The 20,270-nt window shown below is 57.9% G+C and overlaps 1 protein-coding gene across 1 annotated transcript in view; it reads left to right on the top strand.

The window, feature by feature from the left end:
• FBN3 (fibrillin 3) overlaps positions 1-20,270 on the top strand; it is a 68,740-nt gene that overhangs the window by 46,877 nt on the left and 1,593 nt on the right. The window contains 32 exon segments of the mRNA XM_058041021.1: positions 93-215; positions 827-949; positions 1,669-1,794; positions 2,155-2,277; positions 2,527-2,649; positions 3,218-3,379; positions 4,168-4,236; positions 4,434-4,559; positions 4,954-5,079; positions 5,346-5,495; positions 5,780-5,851; positions 6,549-6,674; positions 6,958-7,049; positions 7,051-7,084; positions 8,026-8,151; positions 8,790-8,906; positions 8,998-9,126; positions 9,528-9,647; positions 9,906-10,031; positions 10,109-10,261; positions 10,538-10,603; positions 10,863-10,988; positions 11,221-11,340; positions 11,466-11,588; positions 11,933-12,064; positions 13,182-13,307; positions 13,765-13,971; positions 14,859-14,984; positions 16,030-16,152; positions 17,631-17,747; positions 19,371-19,499; positions 19,900-20,019. Of these exon segments, the coding sequence (XP_057897004.1) occupies positions 93-215; positions 827-949; positions 1,669-1,794; positions 2,155-2,277; positions 2,527-2,649; positions 3,218-3,379; positions 4,168-4,236; positions 4,434-4,559; positions 4,954-5,079; positions 5,346-5,495; positions 5,780-5,851; positions 6,549-6,674; positions 6,958-7,049; positions 7,051-7,084; positions 8,026-8,151; positions 8,790-8,906; positions 8,998-9,126; positions 9,528-9,647; positions 9,906-10,031; positions 10,109-10,261; positions 10,538-10,603; positions 10,863-10,988; positions 11,221-11,340; positions 11,466-11,588; positions 11,933-12,064; positions 13,182-13,307; positions 13,765-13,971; positions 14,859-14,984; positions 16,030-16,152; positions 17,631-17,747; positions 19,371-19,499; positions 19,900-20,019 (3,861 nt within the window).

The following is a 20,270-nucleotide window of genomic DNA, read 5'->3' as shown; positions in this document are numbered from 1 at the left end:
CCCCGGGAGCTGTGGGAGTGGGATCAGCCCAGCTCAGCCCTGCTGTTCTGGGGGAGCCGAGCTGGGCCAGCCCTGGTGTCCTTCCTCTGCAGACATCGACGAGTGTGAGATTGGAGCCCACAACTGTGACATGCACGCCTCCTGCATCAACGTCCCCGGCAGCTTCAAGTGCAAGTGTCGCTCGGGCTGGCTCGGCGACGGGCTCAAGTGCAACGGTGAGTGCTCGCCAGGGCAGGGCCAGCCCTCTCCAGGGGCTCTGGGGAGCCTGGGCTGAGATGGAGGGGTTCAACCTGGAGAAAAGGAGGCTCAGAGGGGACCTGCACAGCTCCCTGACAGGAGGGGACAGCTGAGGGGTCAGGCTGTGCTCACAGGGGACAACAGGACAAGAGGGAACGGCCTCAGGCTGGGCCAGAGGGGGTTTAGGTAGGATATTGGGAAAATGTCTTCGTGGAAGTGTGCAGCCCTGGCACAGTCTCCATCCCTGGAGGGATTTAAAGCCATGAAGATGTTGGTGACATGGTCAGGGGGTCAGCAGTGTCCTGGTGATGCCCATAGAGGCTCTCAGGGAATGTGCTGAAGCCTCCAGACAGTCTCCTGGGCCATTTGTGTGCCCCTGTAGCTGCTCAGGCTCAGGGCAAAGCCACGGAAATGCCAGGCTGGACAGGGCTTGGTGGAAGGTGTCCCTGGGGGTGGAACTGGATGATCCTTAAGGTCCTTCCCACTCAAACCACTCCGTGCTTCCATGAGCGAGTCCAGCCCATCCAGGAGCCCAAGCTCATTCCAGATTAGCCAGGCCAGGCACTGACAGGCTGTTATCCATGCCCAGACCTGGATGAGTGTGCAACTGAGGAGCACAAGTGCAACCTGAACGCCAACTGTGTGAACACGCCCGGCTCGTACCGCTGCGCCTGCCGCGACGGCTTCAACGGCGACGGCTTCTCCTGCTCAGGTGAGCCTTGGGCTGGCTCACAACAGGGCTGGGACAGACCCCAGCCCCTGCCCGGCTTTGAACAGACAGATTCTGTCTGCTGAGGAAGGTGGAGCCTCCCCTGAAATGGAAAATGTAAACCCCTTCCCTCTGAATTATTGTAATTTTGAAATTAAGGGGCTCGCTCTCAGGGAAAGATGTGGGAATAGGAATAACAGTTCTGCACTAGGAAAATGCAGTGGGAAAACGCTGCTCTGGCATCCCAAAACCTCAGACTATATCCAGGAAGGAATGCTTGGCTCCTCCCCCTGGGTGGAGCATCTCCCAATGGGATGATGGGATTTTATCAGCCATGCAGTGGCACTCAATGGCTCATTAACAGAAGATGATTAATAATTGATGGCCCATTAACAGAAGATCGCTCCTGGAGGGAGGATTGGTTGTGGAAGAAATAAAGAAAACTGCCCAATGAGCAGAAGATAACTGCCCCGCCTCTGACAAATATGGGAATAGAATACACACATTATCTTCCAATCCAGGACAGCCCCTCTGAAGCACCAGCCTGGCTGGGTGGTGCCCAGAGCACAGCCTGGTCCGAGCCACAGGGCTCCAGCCCTGCCTCACAGGTGTCAGGGGAGGCTCAGGGCCATGAGCTGCAGCCTCCCAGCCGTGGGTGGGCACCCTCCTGGGCTCCCCGGGCTGGCAGAGGGCAGCCCCCAGCCCCGTGTCCCTCCCTGCAGACGTGGATGAGTGTGCAGACAACGTGAACCTGTGTGAGAACGGGCAGTGCCTCAACGCCCCCGGCGGGTACCGCTGCGAGTGCGAGATGGGCTTCAACCCCACCGAGGACAGCAAGGCCTGCCAGGGTGAGTGCCCGGGCCCTGAGCCCCTCCTGGGCCTCTCTGGCCTCTGCTGGCACCTCCTGCTCCATGAGCCAGCCCCCAGCACCTGCTGGTGCCAGGCTCCTGAGGTGCCAGCTGTGCCACTGGTGTGCCCAGCCTTGGACTGAGCCTGGATTCCTGAAAATGGAAAACCAGGAGAAAAGGGGTGAGGGGAGAGAGGGGGAGAGGGTTGGGGGGGCCCAGCTCCCCCAGGAGATTGTCTCACATGTCACCAGGACCATCCTGGGGTGGCTTGGTCACAGCTGGGCAGGAGGTGGGAGCAGGAGCAGCCTGTCCTGGCCCTCAGGCTGCCCCAGCCTGTCCCCAGCTGTCCCTGTTTTGCAGACATTGATGAATGCACCTTCCAGAACATCTGTGTCTTTGGCACCTGCCAGAACCTGCCCGGGATGTTCCGCTGTGCCTGCGACGATGGATATGAGCTGGACAGGAGTGGGGGCAACTGCACAGGTCAGGGCTCTGGGCTCTGCTGGGCCCATCCGTGGCAGCCTGAAAGCAGCCCATGGTCCCTGTGGTGTCCTTGCTGCTGGGGTGGCCAGGGGGCACAGCTGAGTGTGGCTGTGCTCCTCCTCTGGGCAGGGAGCTGAGGGTGGCACAGGGCAAGGTTGGGGATACACCTGGGCACACAGCTGGGGCTGGGCTGGGCTTTCCTGGCAGCGCTCACCTCCATCTTCAGTGTCCATCTGTCCGTCCTTTCAGACATCAACGAGTGTGCAGACCCTGTGAACTGCATCAACGGGCTCTGTGTCAACACCCCGGGCAGCTACCTGTGCAACTGCCCCCAGGACTTCGAGCTGAACCCCACGGGGGTGGGCTGTGTGGGTGAGTGGGACCCCACCCAGACCCACCTGGGGGTCCTTCTTGGTGCTCCTGTGTGGCTGGAGCTGGACACAGCGAGGGTGGCTGTCCCTCTGTGCCTGTTCCTTGCCTGGCTGTCCCCCATGCATTTAACCCTGCAGCAGCAGCAGAACCCGTGACCCGCTGAGTGTGTCCCACCTGGTGTCACTCTCACTGCACTCTTGTTGCTCCAGGGCAGCTCTGGAGCTGTTTTATTCCCTGCCAGTGCCCAAGGCCGGGTTGGACAGGGCTTGGAGCAGCCTGGCACAGTGGAAGGTGTCCCCACCCATGGACAGGATGGTCCTTCAGGTCCCTTCAGCCCAAACCATTTGGGGTTCCATGATCCCACACAGCTCCCAGCACAGGGCCCCAGTAACCCCCAATTTTCCCTTATCCCTGGAAGATTTCCCATTCCTTTGCAGGGCGTGGAGCGGGGTCACCTTTAAGGTCCCCTCCATCCCAAACCATTCCACAATTCCACCATCCCATCCCTCCTGCACCCCCAAGCTCTCCAGGAGAGGTTTCTCTGGCTCAGAGCCCCGTGTCTGTGCAGATACCCGCGTTGGGAATTGCTTCCTGGACACGCAGGACCGAGGGGACGGGGGCATCTCCTGCAGCGCCGAGATCGGCGTGGGGGTCACCAGGGCCTCCTGCTGCTGCTCCCTGGGCCGTGCCTGGGGCAACCCCTGCGAGCTCTGCCCTCCAGCCAACACCAGTGAGTGGGGAACGGCTCGGGATGGGCACGGGGGGGAAGGAGGGAGAGGGGCAGGGTCGCTCCCAGATGGATCCTCAGCCCAATCTGGAGGTGCTGAGTTTGGGGTTTGCTGCTCCACCCGGGGCAGGGTCACTCCCCATGGATCCTCAGCCCAAACTGGAGATGCTGAGTTTGGGATGGACACGGGGAGAAGGAGGGAAGAGGGGCAGGGTCGCTCCCAGATGGATCCTCAGCCCAATCTGGAGGTGCTGAGTTTGGGATGGGCACAGGGGGAAGGAGGGAAGAGGGGCAGGGTCACTCCCCATGGATCCTCAGCCCAATCTGGAGGTGCTGAGTTTGGGATTTGCTGCTCCATCTGGGGCAGGGTCGCTCCCTGGTGGATCCTCAGCCCAATCTGGAGGTGCTGAGTTTGGGGTTTGCTGCTCCACCCGGGGCAGGGTTGCTCCCTGGTGGATCCTCAGCCCAATCTGGAGGTGCTGAGTTTGGGATTTGCTGCTCCACCCGGGGCAGGGCAGAGGTGAAGTGAAGGGGGGGAGGCCAGGCTGTTGTGTTTGGGGGTCCAGGTTGGGATCTTTCATTCCCAGTGGGCTGGGGAGGGAATGTGGGATCCCCCCTGGAAGGGAGGGCAGGCTGTGGGGTGGCTCAGCAGGCGATGGGGACGGAGCTGCTCCATCCCAGCCCTTCCACAGCCCCATGGCTGTTCCTGCTGGGCCTCTCCTGGCTCTCCCCACCCTCCTGCTTCAGGGGAGCCCCTCAGCCCCCTCAGCTCCCCCTGCCTTTCTCCACAGCCGAGTACAAGACCTTGTGCCCTGGGGGAGAAGGGTTCCGGCCCAACCCCATCACTGTCATCCTGGAGGGTGAGTTACCCCCGTTCCCATGGCCCTTCCTGAGGGATGGGGTGCTGGGGGACCCCAGGGCTGTGGGGACACTCTGTGCCATGGCACTGAGGGCCCACTGACCCCCAACTGATGGACACAAAGCGTGGTGGGCTGAGCTCTCTGCAGCTGGGGGGTGGCACAGGCACTGAAAATGTCCCACTGCTGTCCCTTCTCAGACATTGACGAGTGCCAGGAGCTGCCAGGGCTGTGCCAGGGTGGGAATTGTGTCAACACCTTCGGCAGCTTCCAGTGCGAGTGTCCCCTGGGCTACTACCTCAACGAGGACACCCGGATCTGCGAGGGTACCGGGGCTGGGGACAGGGGTGGCACCTGCTCCAGGGGCTGGGGACAGGGGTAGCATCTCCTCCAGGGGCTGGGGACACAGGGGTGGCATCTCCTCCAGGGGCTGGGGACAGGGGTGGCATCTCCTCCAGAGGCTGGGGACAGGGGTGGCATCTCCTCCAGGGGCTGGGGACACAGGGCACACTGTGTGTGTGCCAAGGTGATGACCACGTGTGCCAGCTGCCCCGGGAATGGTTGGGAGCATCCCTTCCCCTTTCCAGATTCCCTCATCACCAACCTGCCCCCAGCCTGCTCCCTGTGCCAAACCCACCCATCCCTCGTGCCAAGCCTACCCCCACCCCACCTGTGCCCTTCTCTGCCCGTGCCCAGTGCTCTGCCTCCTTCCTCCCGCAGATATTGATGAGTGCTCTGCCCACATCGGGATCTGTGGCCCTGGCACCTGCTACAACACCCTGGGCAACTACACCTGCGTGTGCCCACCTGAGTACATGCAGGTCAACGGGGGAAACAACTGCATGGGTACGGCTCTGGGTGCTCTGCATTCCTGGGGAGGGCTCAAATCCCTGGGGAACGCTCCGGATCTCTGGGGAGGGGGCTGGCACTGCCATCCCAGAGGGGATGGAGCAGAAGTGCTGGAAACAGGAGCTGGGATTCAGAGATGGATATGGCGCTCGGTGCTCTGCTCTGAGTGATGGCTTGGGCTCCATTTGGAGGCCTTTCCTGCCATTCCTGGGGCTGGCAGTGCCACTCCCAGGGCTCTCCCAAGCCTGGCACTGCCCTTGCAGACATGAGGAAGAGCGTTTGCTACCGCAACTACAACGACACCTGCGAGAACGAGCTGTCCTTCAACATGACCAAGAAGATGTGCTGCTGCTCCTACAACATTGGCAAGGCCTGGAACAAACCCTGCGAGCCCTGTCCCACCCCTGCCAGCGGTAAGTGTCCCCACAGGGTCCCCGTGCCACCCCTAAGTGCCCTCACAGTGTCCCTGTGCCACCCCTGCCCACCATAAGCCTTCCCATGTGATCCCTGTCCCACCAATTTTCCCATTTTCCCATGAAATTTGGGGCGTGGGCACCAACAAGTGAATGGGGAGGAAGGAGAGCGTTCTGGGGGTGACTCCCAGCACAGTGGGGAGCCCCTGGTGCCTCTCAGAGCCCAATTCCAGCACTCCTGGCCCTCCCCGGGCACTGCCATGAGCTCGGTGTTCCCTTTCCAGCCGAGTACCAGATCCTGTGTGGGAACCAAGCCCCTGGATTCATCATTGACATCCACACTGGGAAGCCCATTGGTGAGTGAATCCTGCATCCCATGGGGCCAGGGCTGCCCCTGTCATCCCATGGGAGCTTCTTTCTTAGGGAATGGAAGGTTGGGGCAAGGAGAAGAGGCTTGGCAGTGCCAGGGACTGAAGAGGTGGAGATGAGTTAATCTTCTTTCCTGGGAAGGAAGTGCAACAGAAGGAGATGGTGGGACCCCAGAGCCATCCCAATATTCCAGTGACCCCCTGGGCTCCCCATTTCCATCCCCAGCGCTGAGCTGTTACTGCAGGGACACACTCAGGGCAAGCAGGGGCCGTGTCCTGGGTGGAGCCTTCCCAAAATGCTGATGCTGTGGAGCATTCCCAGGATGCAGGGTTGGCATGCTGATGCTGTGGAGCATTCCTGGGATGCAGGGATGGGATGATGATGGTGTGGAGCATTCCTGGGATGCCAGGGTGGGGATGCTGATGCTGTGGAGCATTCCTGGGATGCCAGGGTTGGGATGCTGATGCTGTGGAGCATTCCTGGGATTCAGAGGGTGGGATGCTGATGCTGTGGAGCATTCCTGGGATGCAGGGATGGGATGCTGATGCTGTGGAGCATTCCTGGGATTCAGAGGGTGGGATGCTGATGCTGTGGAGCATTCCTGGAATGCCAGGGTTGGGATGCTGATGCTGTGGAGCATTCCTGGGATTCAGAGGGTGGGATGCTGATGTTGCACTGGTGCAGATATCGATGAGTGCAGCGAGATCCCGGCCATCTGCACCAACGGCGTCTGCATCAACCAGATCGGGAGCTTCCGCTGCGAGTGCCCCATCGGCTTCAGCTACAACAACATCCTGCTCATCTGCGAAGGTACCTCGGGAATTCCGGGCAGTCCCAGCTCCTCCTGGCTTGGGACACTGCCGCAGGGCTGTGGCAGCTCCACGGGGGGATTTTTGGGGTATCCTGTTCCACGGAGGGGATTTTTGGGATGGCCCGCCCAGCACTGGGAGTTGCACGCCCCAATCCCCGTGGTCCTTTACCGAGCTGTTCCCACTGGGATCGGTGATCCCAGCCCCGCTCAACCGTTCCCGGGATCCCCCTGCACTGATCCTGGTGCCAGCCCAGAGTGTCCCCGTGCCCTCTGTCCCCGCAGACATCGACGAGTGCAGCAGCGGGGAGACGCTGTGCCAGCGGCACGCCGAGTGCGTCAACATCCCCGGCAGCTTCCGCTGCGAGTGCGCCACGGGGGTACCGGCTGTCCCCGGGGGGAGCCTGCGTGGGTAAGGACACAGCTGGGCAGCACACCTGGGGCACACCTGGGCACACCTGGGAAACACCTGGGACACACCTGGGTACATCTGGGGCACACCTGGGACACACCTGGGTACATCTGGGAAACACCTGGGTGAAACACCTGGGCATAAGCACCTGGGAAACACCTGGGACACACCTGGGTACATCTGGGGCACACCTGGGTGAAACACCTGGGCATACCTGGGAAACACCTGGGACACACCTGAGCTCACCTGGGACACACCTGGGTACATCTGGGGCACACCTGGGAAACACCTGGGATACACCTGGGACACACCTGGGTACATCTGGGGCACACCTGGGCGAAACACCTGGGCATACCTGGGACACACCTGGGACACACCTGGGATGCACACCTGGGACACACCTGGGACACACCTGGGAAATACCTGGGCACATCTGGGAAACACACCTGGGACACACCTGGTCATAAGTGAGCCGCTCACATCTGAGAAACACACCTGAGACACACCTGGTCATACCTGGGACACGCCTGGGAAACACACCTGAGTGTACCTGGACACACCTGGGATGCACCTTGTCATATGTGAGCCACTTACATCTGAAAAACATACCTGGAACACACCTGGTCTACACTTGGTCATACCTGATCACAGCTGGGACACACTTGGGCACACCTGATCATACCTGGGACACTCACACCTGAGAAACACGCTGGAACACACCTGGTCATACCTGGAGACACTTGGGAAACACACCTGGGACACACCTGGACACACATGATCACACCCTGAACACACACCTGATCACACCCTCCTTTTTTGGGATGACAGCACACAAATCTCATTGTCCGTCAAGTCACCTGTCCAGAGCCATGGGCGGGGCTCTGCTCTCCCCACCTGTCCCCTCCCTGCCCCTCACCTGCACCCCCTGGGCCCCGTTCCAGGTCGCAACGAGTGCCAGGAGATCCCCAACGTGTGCAGCCACGGCGACTGCGTGGACACCGAGGGCAGCTACGTCTGCATCTGCCACAACGGCTTCAAGGCCACCGGGGAGCAGACCATGTGCATGGGTCAGTGTCACATCCTTGGGTCAGTGTCACCCACCCTGGGTCAGTGTCACATCCCCCGGGTCAGTGTCACATCCCCCAGTCAGTGTCACCCACCCTGGGTCAGTGTCACATCCCCCGGGTCAGTGTCACATTCCCTGGGTCAGTATCACCCACCCTGGGTCAGTGTCACAAACCCCAGGTCAGTATCGCATCCCCCGGTCAGTGTCACATCCTTGGGTCAGTGTCACCCACCTGGGTCAGTGTCACATCCCCCGGTCAGTGTCACCCACCCTGAGTCAGTGTCACATCCCCCAGTCAGTGTCACCCACCCTGGGTCAGTATCACCCACCCTGGGTCAGTGTCACATCCCCCAGGTCAGTGTCACATCCCCCAGTCAGTGTCACATCCTTGGGTCAGTGTCACATTCCCTGGGCCAGTGTCACTCCACTGGTCAGTGCCACCCCAGGGGGACACAAGTCCCTGACACTCCAGGGTTCTGCCAGGGACAGCTGAGTGTCCTGCCCTGCAGCCTGTCCCCAGGCTGTCCCTGTGCTCTGCAGCTTGTCCCCAGGCTGTCCCCGGGCCCTCCCCAGCCTGTGCCTGTCCCCAGGCTGTCCCTGCAGCCCCCTGGCCTCTCAGGTGTGTCCCTGTCCCCGCAGACATCGACGAGTGTGACCGCCAGCCCTGCGGCAACGGGACCTGCAAGAACACCGTGGGCTCCTACAACTGCCTGTGCTTCCCTGGCTTCGAGCTCACCCACAACAACGACTGCATGGGTGAGTGCCCAGCCCTGGGGACACCCCCGGGGCCGGCCCTGCTGGCTGGCACCCGCGGGTGACGCCTGGCACTGTCGCTGTGGCTCTGCAGACGTGGACGAGTGCTCGTCGCTGGTGGGGCAGGTGTGCAGGAACGGGCAGTGCATCAACAGCGTGGGCTCCTTCCAGTGCCTGTGCCAGGAGGGCTACGACCGCACCCCCGACGGCAAGAACTGTGTGGGTGAGTGTCCACCCCAGTGTCCACTCCATGGCCAGGGTCCTCTGGCCTGCCTGGTGCTGTCCATGTGGTCCCCAAGCTGCTCCCAGCAGTCCCATTCTCCAGAAGCACCCACAAAGTCCCCTGGAAGCAAAGCCTGCTCATTGAGATGCCCATGGGGAGCTGGGCTGGCCCCTCCCTGCCTCCATCTCCCTCCAGGCCTGTCCCTCCCTGTGCTGGGACCTGCAGGCAGTGGGAGGAACATCCTGTCCACGCCCCAGAGTCCTACCAGGAATACCCTGAGAACCATCCTGGAAATATCTCCCCCATTCCACATCACCTTTGGGGCAAGGCGGGGCCTGGTGCACCCTGAGGTGCTCAGAGCAGAGCCCAGACCCCACCCCTGGCTGTTTTCCCCTCTCCAGACATCAACGAGTGCGTGAGCCTGCCCGGGACCTGCTCCCCTGGCACCTGCCAGAACCTGGAGGGCTCCTTCCGCTGCATCTGCCCCCCTGGCTACGAGGTGCAGAACGACAACTGCATTGGTAAGGCCTGCCCTGTGCCCCCATCGCAGCCCCTGCACACCCCATCTGTCCTTCCTGAGGGGGTCAGGGCACCCCAGGCGGGTCAGCACCCCCAAATCCCTGCAGGGAGCCAGGCAAGCCCAGCCCTGGTGGCACAGGAGGCTTTGGGGCGTTGCTGTGCCCATTTCCCCTGCAGGAGGGCTGTGGGGTGGGGCAGGGGTGGTGCTCACCCGCCTCACCTCCTCCAATGGCCCCTGACTGTGTCCCTGCTGCTCCCAGACATCAACGAGTGCGAGGAGGAGCCCAACATCTGCCTCTTTGGGACGTGCACCAACACCCCCGGCAGCTTCCAGTGCGTGTGCCCGCCCGGCTTCGTGCTGTCCGACAACGGCCGCCGCTGCTTCGGTCAGTGCCCGATCCCTGGGGTTCCCGCAGGATCCCCGGAATCTCCCTGACCTTGGCACGTCCCCATCCTCCCCCAGACACCCGCCAGAGCTTCTGCTTCACTCGCTTCGACAACGGGAAGTGCTCGGTGCCCAAGGCCTTCAACACCACCAAGGCTCGGTGCTGCTGCAGCAAAATGCCCGGGGAGGGCTGGGGAGACCCCTGCGAGCTGTGCCCGCAGGAGGGCAACGGTAGGGAGGGGACGGGGACACGGGGGAGCAGGGATGGGTGTGTCCTCATGGGTGTGTCCTCATGGGTGTGTCCTCAGGGGAGAGAAATGGGTGTGTCCCTATGGAGGGATGGGTGTGTCCCCATAGGAACAGTGGCTGTGTCCCCACGGGAGAGTCCTTGGTGTGTCCCCACTTCCAGAAGCCTCCAAAGCCCGTTTCAGCTGCTGGGAGCAGAATCCCATCAGCACATCCCGCGTTTCTTTGTCTTTTCATTCCCCCTTTTCCTTTCTCTCCCAGTTGCCTTCCAGGAGCTGTGTCCCTATGGCCACGGGGCCATCCCAGGCCCAGGTGACACCCGGGAAGGTGAGGCTGTGTGGAGGGACGAGCAGAACTTTGGGCTGGGGGTTGTTGCCTGCAATTGATGAGTCCTGGGCTGCTGGAGAGCAGGGTGGGATCTTGGGGGTACACACCGGACTGGGCACCCCAAATCCCCCAAACTGCTCACCAGGGCTTCATCCTTCAGCTCTGCAGAGGAAATGAGACTCCCTGAGCATCCCCTGGCAGTGCTGAGGGGACAGGGCAGTTTTGTGGCCGTGTGAAGCTGCAAATTTTCCATTTCCAGATGTGAACGAGTGCTCGGAGAACCTGGGGGTGTGCATCAACGGCGCCTGCATCAACACCGACGGCTCCTTCCGCTGCGAGTGCCCCTTCGGCTACAACCTGGACTACACCGGGGTCAACTGCGTGGGTGAGGCTCTGGGGGGTCTGTGGGGGTGCCCCGCTCCCTCCTGCTCCCTCCTGCTCCATCCCCATCACTCCAGAGGGGATGGATCCGTATGTGCGCGTGGAGAGAGGGAATCGCTGCTCCCTCACCCCTTCCCTTCCATCCCTGCTCTGCTGGGACACTTGGAGTGCTCTGCCTGCAAGAGCCCATCCTCCTCCTCCTCCTCCTCCTCCTCCTCACGTTCTGTGCTCCCCAGACACGGATGAGTGCTCCATTGGCAATCCCTGTGGGAATGGCACCTGCACCAACGTGGTGGGAGGCTTCGAGTGCGCCTGCGACGAGGGCTTTGAGCCGGGGCCCATGATGACCTGTGAAGGTAATGACCTTCAGGAGGCTTTGGTGGAGCCAAGCTCTGGTGTGGGATGGATTCCCAGGAAGGTGGATGTGCCCTGGGGAGCTCCTGAGGGCACCCAGGTGAGTTCTGTCCTCTCCTCCGTGCAGACATCAACGAGTGCTCCCTGAACCCCCTGCTCTGCGCCTTCCGCTGCATCAACACCTTCGGCTCCTACGAGTGCACCTGCCCCTCTGGCTACGCCCTGCGGGAGGACAGGAGGATGTGCAGAGGTAAAACCCCTTCTGCAGCCCCCAGGGCACGGCCCAAAGTGCCCCCTGCACCTGGCCAGGTGGGAATTCTGAGCTGGCTTTTCTCACCATCACCCACCTCGATGTCCTGTCCTGGGAGGGTGGGCAGGTTTCCCAGAAAAGCTGCCCCTGGATCCTTGGAAGTGTCCAAGGCTTGGAGCAGTCTGGGACAGTGGAAGGTGTCCCTGCCATGGCACTGGATGAGTGTCAAAGTCCCAACTCATTCCATGACACTTTTTAACCTGAGTGCCAGCCAGGCTGGCTGAGGCTGAAGGGATGGATGGGGCAGTGCAGGCTGGCAGGGGCTCTGATGGGTCTCGTTGCAGATCTGGACGAGTGTGCAGAGGGGCTGCACGACTGTGAGTCCCGGGGGATGCTCTGCAAGAACCTCATTGGCACCTTCATGTGCATCTGCCCTCCTGGCATGCAGCGCAGGCCTGACGGCGAGGGCTGCACAGGTACCAGGGGCATTCCTGGGGCATTCCTGGGGCACTCCTGGGGCACAGACAGCAATGTTCCTCTCTGAGGGATCATCCACAGACTTGTGCTTTACATCCTTCTTTGCTTTACATCCTTCTGTGCTTTACATCCTTTTCTGTTTTACATCCTTGAGCTCCTCCCTGGGCTTTCCCACATGTCACAACTCTCTGAGTGTCCCAATAGGGCACACAAAACCTTTGTCCATCCCTGGAGCCGCCCTGGGCCAGGTGTCCTTGCCTTTGAGTAGTTCTGAGTGTTCCAAGCTGCTTTTGGGATGGGGAGGAATGAACAGCCCAGAGCTGCACGGGACAGAGACAGCTCCAATCCAGTCCAGTCCAGTCCAATCCAGTCCAACCCAATCTAGTCCAACCCAATCCAGTCCAACCCAATCTAGTCCAACCCAACCCAATCCAGTCCAACCCAGCCCAACCCAATCCAGTCCAACCCAATCTAGTCCAACCCAACCCAATCTAGTCCAACCCAACCCAATCCAGTCCAACCCAGCCCAACCCAATCCAGTCCAACCCAATCCAGTCCAACCCAATCCAGTCCAACCCAACCCAATCCAGTCCAACCCAACCCAATCAAGTCCAACCCAGCCCAACCCAATCCAGTCCAACCCAACGCAATCAAGTCCAACCCAATCCAATCCAGTCCAGTCCAACCCAATCCAACCAACCCAACTCAACCCAATCCAGTCCAACCCAATCCAATTCAACCCAACCCAGTCCAACCCAATCTAGTCCAACCCAACCCAATCCAGTCCAGTCCAACCCAATCCAACCCAACCCAACTCAACCCAACCCCAGTCCAACCCAATCCAATCCAACCCAACCCAACCCAATCCAACCCCAGCAGCAGCTGGAGCATGGCCAAGCCAGGGAAGCTGAGTTCTGGCCACCCTGCCCTGGAAGAGCTCTGGGATGGGTGGATGTTTTCCCCATGGAGGAACCCCAGGTTGAGGTTCCTCCCAGCTGCCCAAAGACGCGGAAGGGACCCTCAGGGGCACAGTGAGGTCTCTCCACGGGCAGTGGGGAGCCGGGCAGGTCTGTGCCTGCCCTCAGCAGGGCTCTGAGTGTGTGCTCCTCCCTGCAGATGAGAACGAGTGCCGCAGCAAGCCGGGGATCTGCCCCAACGGGCGCTGCGTGAACACGGCCGGCAGTTACCGCTGCGACTGCAACGAGGGCTTCGAAGTCAGCGCCTCGGGCACCGAGTGCATCGGTAATGCCCTGCTGGGCTGCTGCAGCGCCCCCCGGCAGCACAGGCAGATTTTTGGGGGTTTGGAGGGGCTCAGAGAGCGGGAAGGGACTGGGGACAGGGATACAGGGGATGCATTCCTGCTGGCAGGTGGGATACTGGGCAGGAGTTGTTCCCTGGAGGGTGGGGAGGGCCTGGCACAGCTGTGGCTGCCCCTGGAACTGTTCAAGGCCAGGTTGGATGGGGTTTGGGACACCCTGGGACAGAGGGAGGTGTCCCTGCCCATGGCAAGGGTGGCACCGGGGGGGTTTAAGGTCTCTCCAACCCAAACCTCTCTGGGATTCTTTGCTCCTGAGCAGGAAAGCTGTTGGAGCATCCCCTTTATCCAAACTCCCCCAGGCTCCCCGGCACCACCTGGGTTCCCCCTGGTCCTGGCACTGCCCCAGAGCCTGAATTTGTGTCTCCCCCTTTCTGTGCCCAGACACCCGGCAGGGCTTCTGCTTCACGGAGGTGCTGCAGACCATGTGCCAGATGTCCTCCACCAACCGCAACCTGGTCACCAAGTCCGAGTGCTGCTGCAACAGCGGGCGCAGCTGGGGCCCCCAGTGCGAGCTCTGCCCCCTGCCTGGCACTGCCCACTACAAGAAGATGTGTCCCCACGGCCCTGGCTACTCCACGGATGGCAGAGGTCAGTGGGGCACTGGGGTGTTTGCTGGGTCCCCAGGATGGAGGAGGAAATGATGGATCTGACTCCATGTTCTTAGAAGGATATGATATGATATGATATGATATGATATGATTAATATAATATAATATAATATAATATAATATAATATAATATAATATAATATAATGTAACTTTAATAACAATATGCAATATTAATTATATTAATATTGATATATTATTATATTAATATTATATTAATATATAATATAATAATGTATTATATAGTATTATATATTATAACATATATTAATATATTAATATTTATATTAATGTATTAATATTAATATTATTAATATAATATAGGTTTAGTAATATACAATATATATGTTATATTATATTATATTATATTATATTATATTATATTATATTATATTATATTATATTATATTATATTATATTATATTATATTATATTATATTATATTATATTATATTATATTTATAATATTATAGTATAGTATAGTATAGTATAGTATAGTATAGTATAGTATACCATAGTATATTTATCATAGTATAGTATAGTATAGGATAGTATAGTATAGTATAATATAGTATATTAATTAACAGAGTCCTTCACTCAGCCTCCATCCCTGCTCTGGGGACAAACCCCACGCACCTCCAGGGAATGCGCAGAAGATTTCTGCTTTGTGACAGCTCAGCCACAAATCCAGTTCACCTTCCCAGCTCCCACTCCAGCAGGGGGATGTTTATTGCCACTTGTGAGCTGCCAAAATAACCCCCAGACACTTGAGCTGCGTGAATTATCTGATAACGAACACCAGATAAGCTTTTTGTGGGGAGTGAGCTGCGCTGGCACTGACAGCTCCTCCTGTCCCCCTCTCTTCGCAGACATCGACGAGTGCAAGGTGCTGCCCAACCTGTGCAGGAACGGGCAGTGCATCAACAGCATCGGCTCCTTCCGCTGCCACTGCCGCCTGGGCTACACCCCGGACATCACGGGCACTGCCTGCCAGGGTGAGCCGGGCACCGGGCACAGCCACACCAGCCCCGGGTGATACAACCCAGATATTGGGCTTATCTCAGAGTGATGCAGGCCATTCCGGGTACCTCAGTCCCTCTTGGAGACAGAGTGCCCAAATACCCAGTCAGCTGGCTACCCTTGGCAAGCTCAGTGATTTCAGCTCTTTAGTGATTTCAGCTCTCTTGGGATTTCAGCTCTTTGCTGGCTTGCTAGGGCGCCTTTGGCTGGGGCAGAAGCAGATGGGGAGAGAGGAGAAGGAGAGGTCCTGGTGGTTCCACAGCGATGGTTTATTGAGGGATCTGTGAAGGGTTCCAGTGACAGCTCCTCTTCTGTGAGATGGGCTAAAACAGCCCCTTTTATAGGGTATAGGGGGATCCAAGCTTTCCCAATAGTAAGGGGTTAGGGAAAAGTGGCCTGTGGGGTTACAGAGATAACCTATGGGTCGAGACAGAAGACAGGAGCTTATTTTGCTGTCTCATCATAACTCAGCAGTTCCTGCTGTTAAATCTCAATCCTCCATGGAGTCTGCTACACCTGGGCTGCCCTTCCTGGTCCTTAACCCCACCGGGGACCCACCCTCCCCTCGACTCTCCAGAGCTGAGGGTCTGGATCTCTGTCCTGTTCACTTCCAAGTCTTTCTTTAACTCCTTAAAAATGAGTTCATTCTTCCCCGAGCCCAGGACTGGGATCTGAGCTGAAATCTGGGAGCTGCCAGCCCCTTCCAGGCAGCACAGCTGGTTCCAGGCAGGCTGAGCGCCCTGCTGGGATCCAGATGTTGGCATAAACATCTGGAATCATAGCGCTCTCTCCCTGCAGGATTTGTCACAGATTTGTTGTGCTGGCTCGAACTGAGCTGCTCCCCCAAAGCCCTCAGCTGCTTCCTGGAGAGTGACAATGGGGTGTTTGTCCAGGAATGCCACAATCCATGGGGATATCTCAGCCCTGAGCACAAAACCTTCTGTTCAGGAGCCCCTGAGTGGGCTGGGAGGGGTGGAGGGGACCCTGCCCAAGCTGATGTGTTGTGTCCCTGGAGTGCAGATCTGGACGAGTGTAACCAGTCCCCGAAGCCCTGCAACTTCATCTGCAAGAACACCGAGGGCAGCTACCAGTGCTCCTGCCCCCGGGGCTACGTCCTGCAGGAGGATGGCAAGATCTGCAAAGGTACAGGAGCAGGGAGCTGGGAGACGGGGGACAGGGCAGCCAGATGTGGAAAAAACATCGGCAGGAAGATGTGGGGAGAGGTGCCACGCGTGAGGGTTTGACCCTTCCGCGCTCCAGGTGTGGCTCATCAGGGGGAAAATGCTCTTGGCTCTGCCCTGGAGATTGCACAGCACATCCTGAGCTCCAGGGAGCTCAGAGGGATGTCCCCAGCACGTGGCATTGTCACCAGCCGGGCTGGGGCTGTGCCCACCCCACAGTCTGGGAGAACCTGTGACCTGCAGGAGAGGCAGGGGAACACCCCTGCATCTTGCTGATGGGTCTGTGTGGGGTGGGGAAATAACGGGGAAATTGGGGGAAATTAATCAGGAAAATTCTGGAGAAATGATGGGGGAAAATGGGAAAAATAATTGGGAGCAATGGGGGGAAATAATTGGGGAAAAATGGGGGGAAATAATTGGGAAAAATGGGAGGAAATAAGTGGGGAAAATGGGGGGAAATAATTGGGAAAATGTGAGGAAATAAGTGGGGAAAATGGGGGGAAATAATTGGGGAAATGGGGGGAAATAATTGGGAAAATGTGAGGAAATAAGTGGGGAAAATGGGGGGAAATAATTGGGGAAATGGGGAAAAATAATTGGGAAAAATGGGGGGAAATAATTGGGAAAAATGGGAGGAAATAAGTGGGGAAAATGGGGGGAAATAATTGGGAAAAATGGGGGGAAATAAGTGGGGAAAATGGGGGGAAATAATTGGGAAAAAATGGGGGGAAATAAGTGGGGAAAATGGGGGAAAATAATTGGGAAAAATGGGAGGAAATAAGTGGGAAAATTGGGGGAAAATAATTGGGGAAAATGGGGGGAAATAATTGGAAAAAATGTGAGGAAATAAGTGGGGAAAATGGGGGGAAATAATTGGGGAAATGGGGAAAAATAATTGGGAAAAAATGGGGGGGAAATAATTGGGAAAATAGGGGGAAATAATTGGGAAAAAATGGGGGGAAATAACAGGGAAAAATGGGGGTAAAATAATTAGGAAAAATGTGGGGAAATAATTGGGAAAATTGGGGGAAAATAACTGGAAACAACAGGGGGAAATAATTGGGGAAAATGGGGGGAAATAATTGGGGAAAAATGGGGGGAAATAACTGGGGAAATGATGGAAAATGAATGGGGAAAACTGGGGGAAATAATTGGGAAAAATGGGGGAAAATAATAGGGAAAATTGTGGAAAATAATGGGGGAAAAATCGGGGGGAAATGGGAAAAATAATGGGGAAATTGGGAGAAAATAATAATGGGCAAAACTGGGGGAAATCCTTGGGGAAAAACAAGGAAAATAATGGGTATGAGGTGGGGACAGGTTTGTCCTTCCCCTGGGAGAACTTCAGGGGAGCTGGGGCTGCTGCTGTGCATCCAGAGGGACACTGAGGTGTCACAGCCTCAGCGGGGACAAACTGAGACCCTCTCCTTGTCCCCCCAGACCTGGATGAGTGCTCCACCAAGCAGCACAACTGCCAGTTCCTCTGTGTCAACGTCATCGGCAGCTTCAACTGCAAGTGCCCCCCTGGCTTCACCCAGCACCACTCGTCCTGCATTGGTGAGTGCAAAATTCAATTCCTGAGGGCACAGTTCCTGAGGGAGTGCCCAATTCCTGGGTGCCCAATTCCTGCCCTGCACTGGTGAGTGCCCAATTCAATTCCTGAGTGCCCAGTTCAATTCCTGAGTGTCCAATTCCTGAGTGAATGCACAATTCCTGAGTGCCCAATTCCTGGGTGCACAATTCCTGAGTGCCCAATTCCTGCCCTGCATTGGTGAGTGCCCAGTTCAATTCCTGAGTGCCCAGTTCAATTCCTGAGTGCCCAATTCCTGGGTGCCCAATTCCTGAGTGCCCAGTTCAATTCCTGAGTGTCCAATTCCTGAGTGAATGCACAATTCCTGAGTGCCCAATTCCTGGGTGCACAATTCCTGAGTGCCCAATTCCTGCCCTGCATTGGTGAGTGCCCAGTTCAATTCCTGAGTGCCCAGTTCAGTTCCTGAGTGCCCAATTCCTGCCCTGCATTGGTGAGTGCAAAATTCAAATTCCTGAGTGCCCAGTTCCTGAGTGCCCAATTCCTGGGTGCCCAATTCCTGCCCTGCATTGGTGAGTGCCCAATTCAATTCCTGAGTGCCCAGTTCAATTCCTGAGTGCCCAATTCCTGAGTGCCCAATTCCTGCCCTGCATTGGTGAGTGCCCAATTCAATTCCTGAGTGCCCAGTTCAATTCCTGAGTGCCCAATTCCTGAGTGCCCAATTCCTGCCCTGCATTGGTGAGTGCCCAATTCCTGAGTGAGTGCCCAATTCCTGAGGGCACAGTTCCTGAGTGGCCAATTCCTGCCCTGCATTGGTGAGTGCCCAATTCAATTCCTGAGTGCCCAATTCCTGAGTGCCCAGTTCAATTCCTGAGTGCCCAATTCCTGAGTGCCCAGTTCAATTCCTGAGTGCCCAATTCCTGCCCTGCACTGGTGAGTGCCCAGTTCCTCAGTGCCCAGTTCCTCAGTGCACAATTAATTCCTGCTCTACCCGTTCCCACCGAGCTGCTCTGGCTCAGCAGAGAACGTGAGAGAATTCCCAGCCCCCAAACTCCCCAAACTGAGCCCTGTCCCTCTGTATCACCCTGCCAGTGGCTGCATTGCCCCTCTGCTGCTCTGCCTCTCCATCTGAGGTGGCCACAGGGCCAGGGGTGGACATCCAGGTGGCCAGGGGTGGGTTTCCAGGTGGGTTTCCAGAGGGATTTTCAGGTGGATTTCCAGGTGGCCAGTGATGGATTTTCAGGTCACCAGGGATGAACTTTCAGATGGTGAGGGATGGATTTCCAGGGGTGGATTTCTAGGTGGTCAGGGGTGGATTTCCAGGTGGATTTCCAGGTGGTCAGGGATGGATTTCCAGGTCACCAGGGATGGATTTCCAGGTGGCCAGAGATGGATTTCCAGGTGGATTTCCAGATGGAATTCCGGGTGGATTTCCAGGTCACCAGGGATGGATTTCCAGGTGGCCAGGGATGGATTTCTAGGTGGATTTCCAGGTGGATTTCCAGGTGGCCTGGGATGGATTTCCAGGTGGATTTCCAGGTGGCCTGGGATGGATTTCCAGGTGGATTTCCAGGTGGATTTCCAGGTGGATTTCCAGGTGGATTTCCAGGTGGATTTCGTGGCCACAAAGCCCTGCTGGTGGTGTTTTGCAGACAACAACGAGTGCACAGCCCAGCCCTCGCTGTGTGGAGCCAAGGGGCAGTGCCTGAACACCCCGGGCAGCTACAACTGCGAGTGCCAGAAGGGATTTTCCCTGGACAGCTCCGGGGTCAACTGTGAAGGTGGGGCTGGGCCCCCAGGGAGCTCCCGTGGGGAGGAACTCTGAGGTTCCCTGAGGAGCCTCGGTGCTGATGGGAACTTCAGGAGTGTTTGGACCATGCTCTCAGGGATGGGGTGGGGTTGCTGGGGAGTCTGGGCAGGCCTAGGGGTTGGACTGGGGGATCCCTGGGGAAGGGAATGGTGCCACATTCCAGCAGGAGAGATCTCAGAGCAGAGCTGGGGACAGCTCAGGCCACAGCTGGGATCAGGGACCATCCCAGCAGGGCTGTGTGGGAGCTGGGGGTGTCACTGCAGGGCCAGAATGGGGCACAGGAGCAGCCTGGAGGGTGCCAGGCGGGTCCCTGAGCCCCCCCCAGGCTCAGGGGACAGTGTGTGAGGTCCCTGTGTGTCCCTTGGGTGCAGACGTGGACGAGTGTGACGGGAACCACCGGTGCCAGCACGGCTGCCAGAACGTGCTGGGCGGGTACCGCTGCGGCTGCCCCCAGGGCTACGTGCAGCACTACCAGTGGAACCAGTGCGTGGGTGAGTGGGGGCACTGGGGAGGGCTGCCACGCCTGGGGAGGGGTGCCACACCTGGTGGAGGTGTCCCATACCTGTGGGGTGCATTCTGTACCTGTGGGATGCATCCTAAGGAGTGTATCCTGTACCTGGGGGAAGCGTCCCATACCTGGGGAAGGTGTCCCATACCTGTGGGGTGCGTTCTGTGGGGTGTGTCATGTACCTGTGGGAGGGATCCCATACCTGTGGGGTGTGTCCTGTACCTGTGGGAGGGA

Source organism: Melospiza georgiana, chromosome 26 (genome assembly GCF_028018845.1).
Source record: "Melospiza georgiana isolate bMelGeo1 chromosome 26, bMelGeo1.pri, whole genome shotgun sequence".
In the NCBI taxonomy this organism is placed as follows: domain Eukaryota; kingdom Metazoa; phylum Chordata; class Aves; order Passeriformes; family Passerellidae; genus Melospiza; species Melospiza georgiana.
This window is presented reverse-complemented; position numbering and strand designations above follow the sequence as displayed.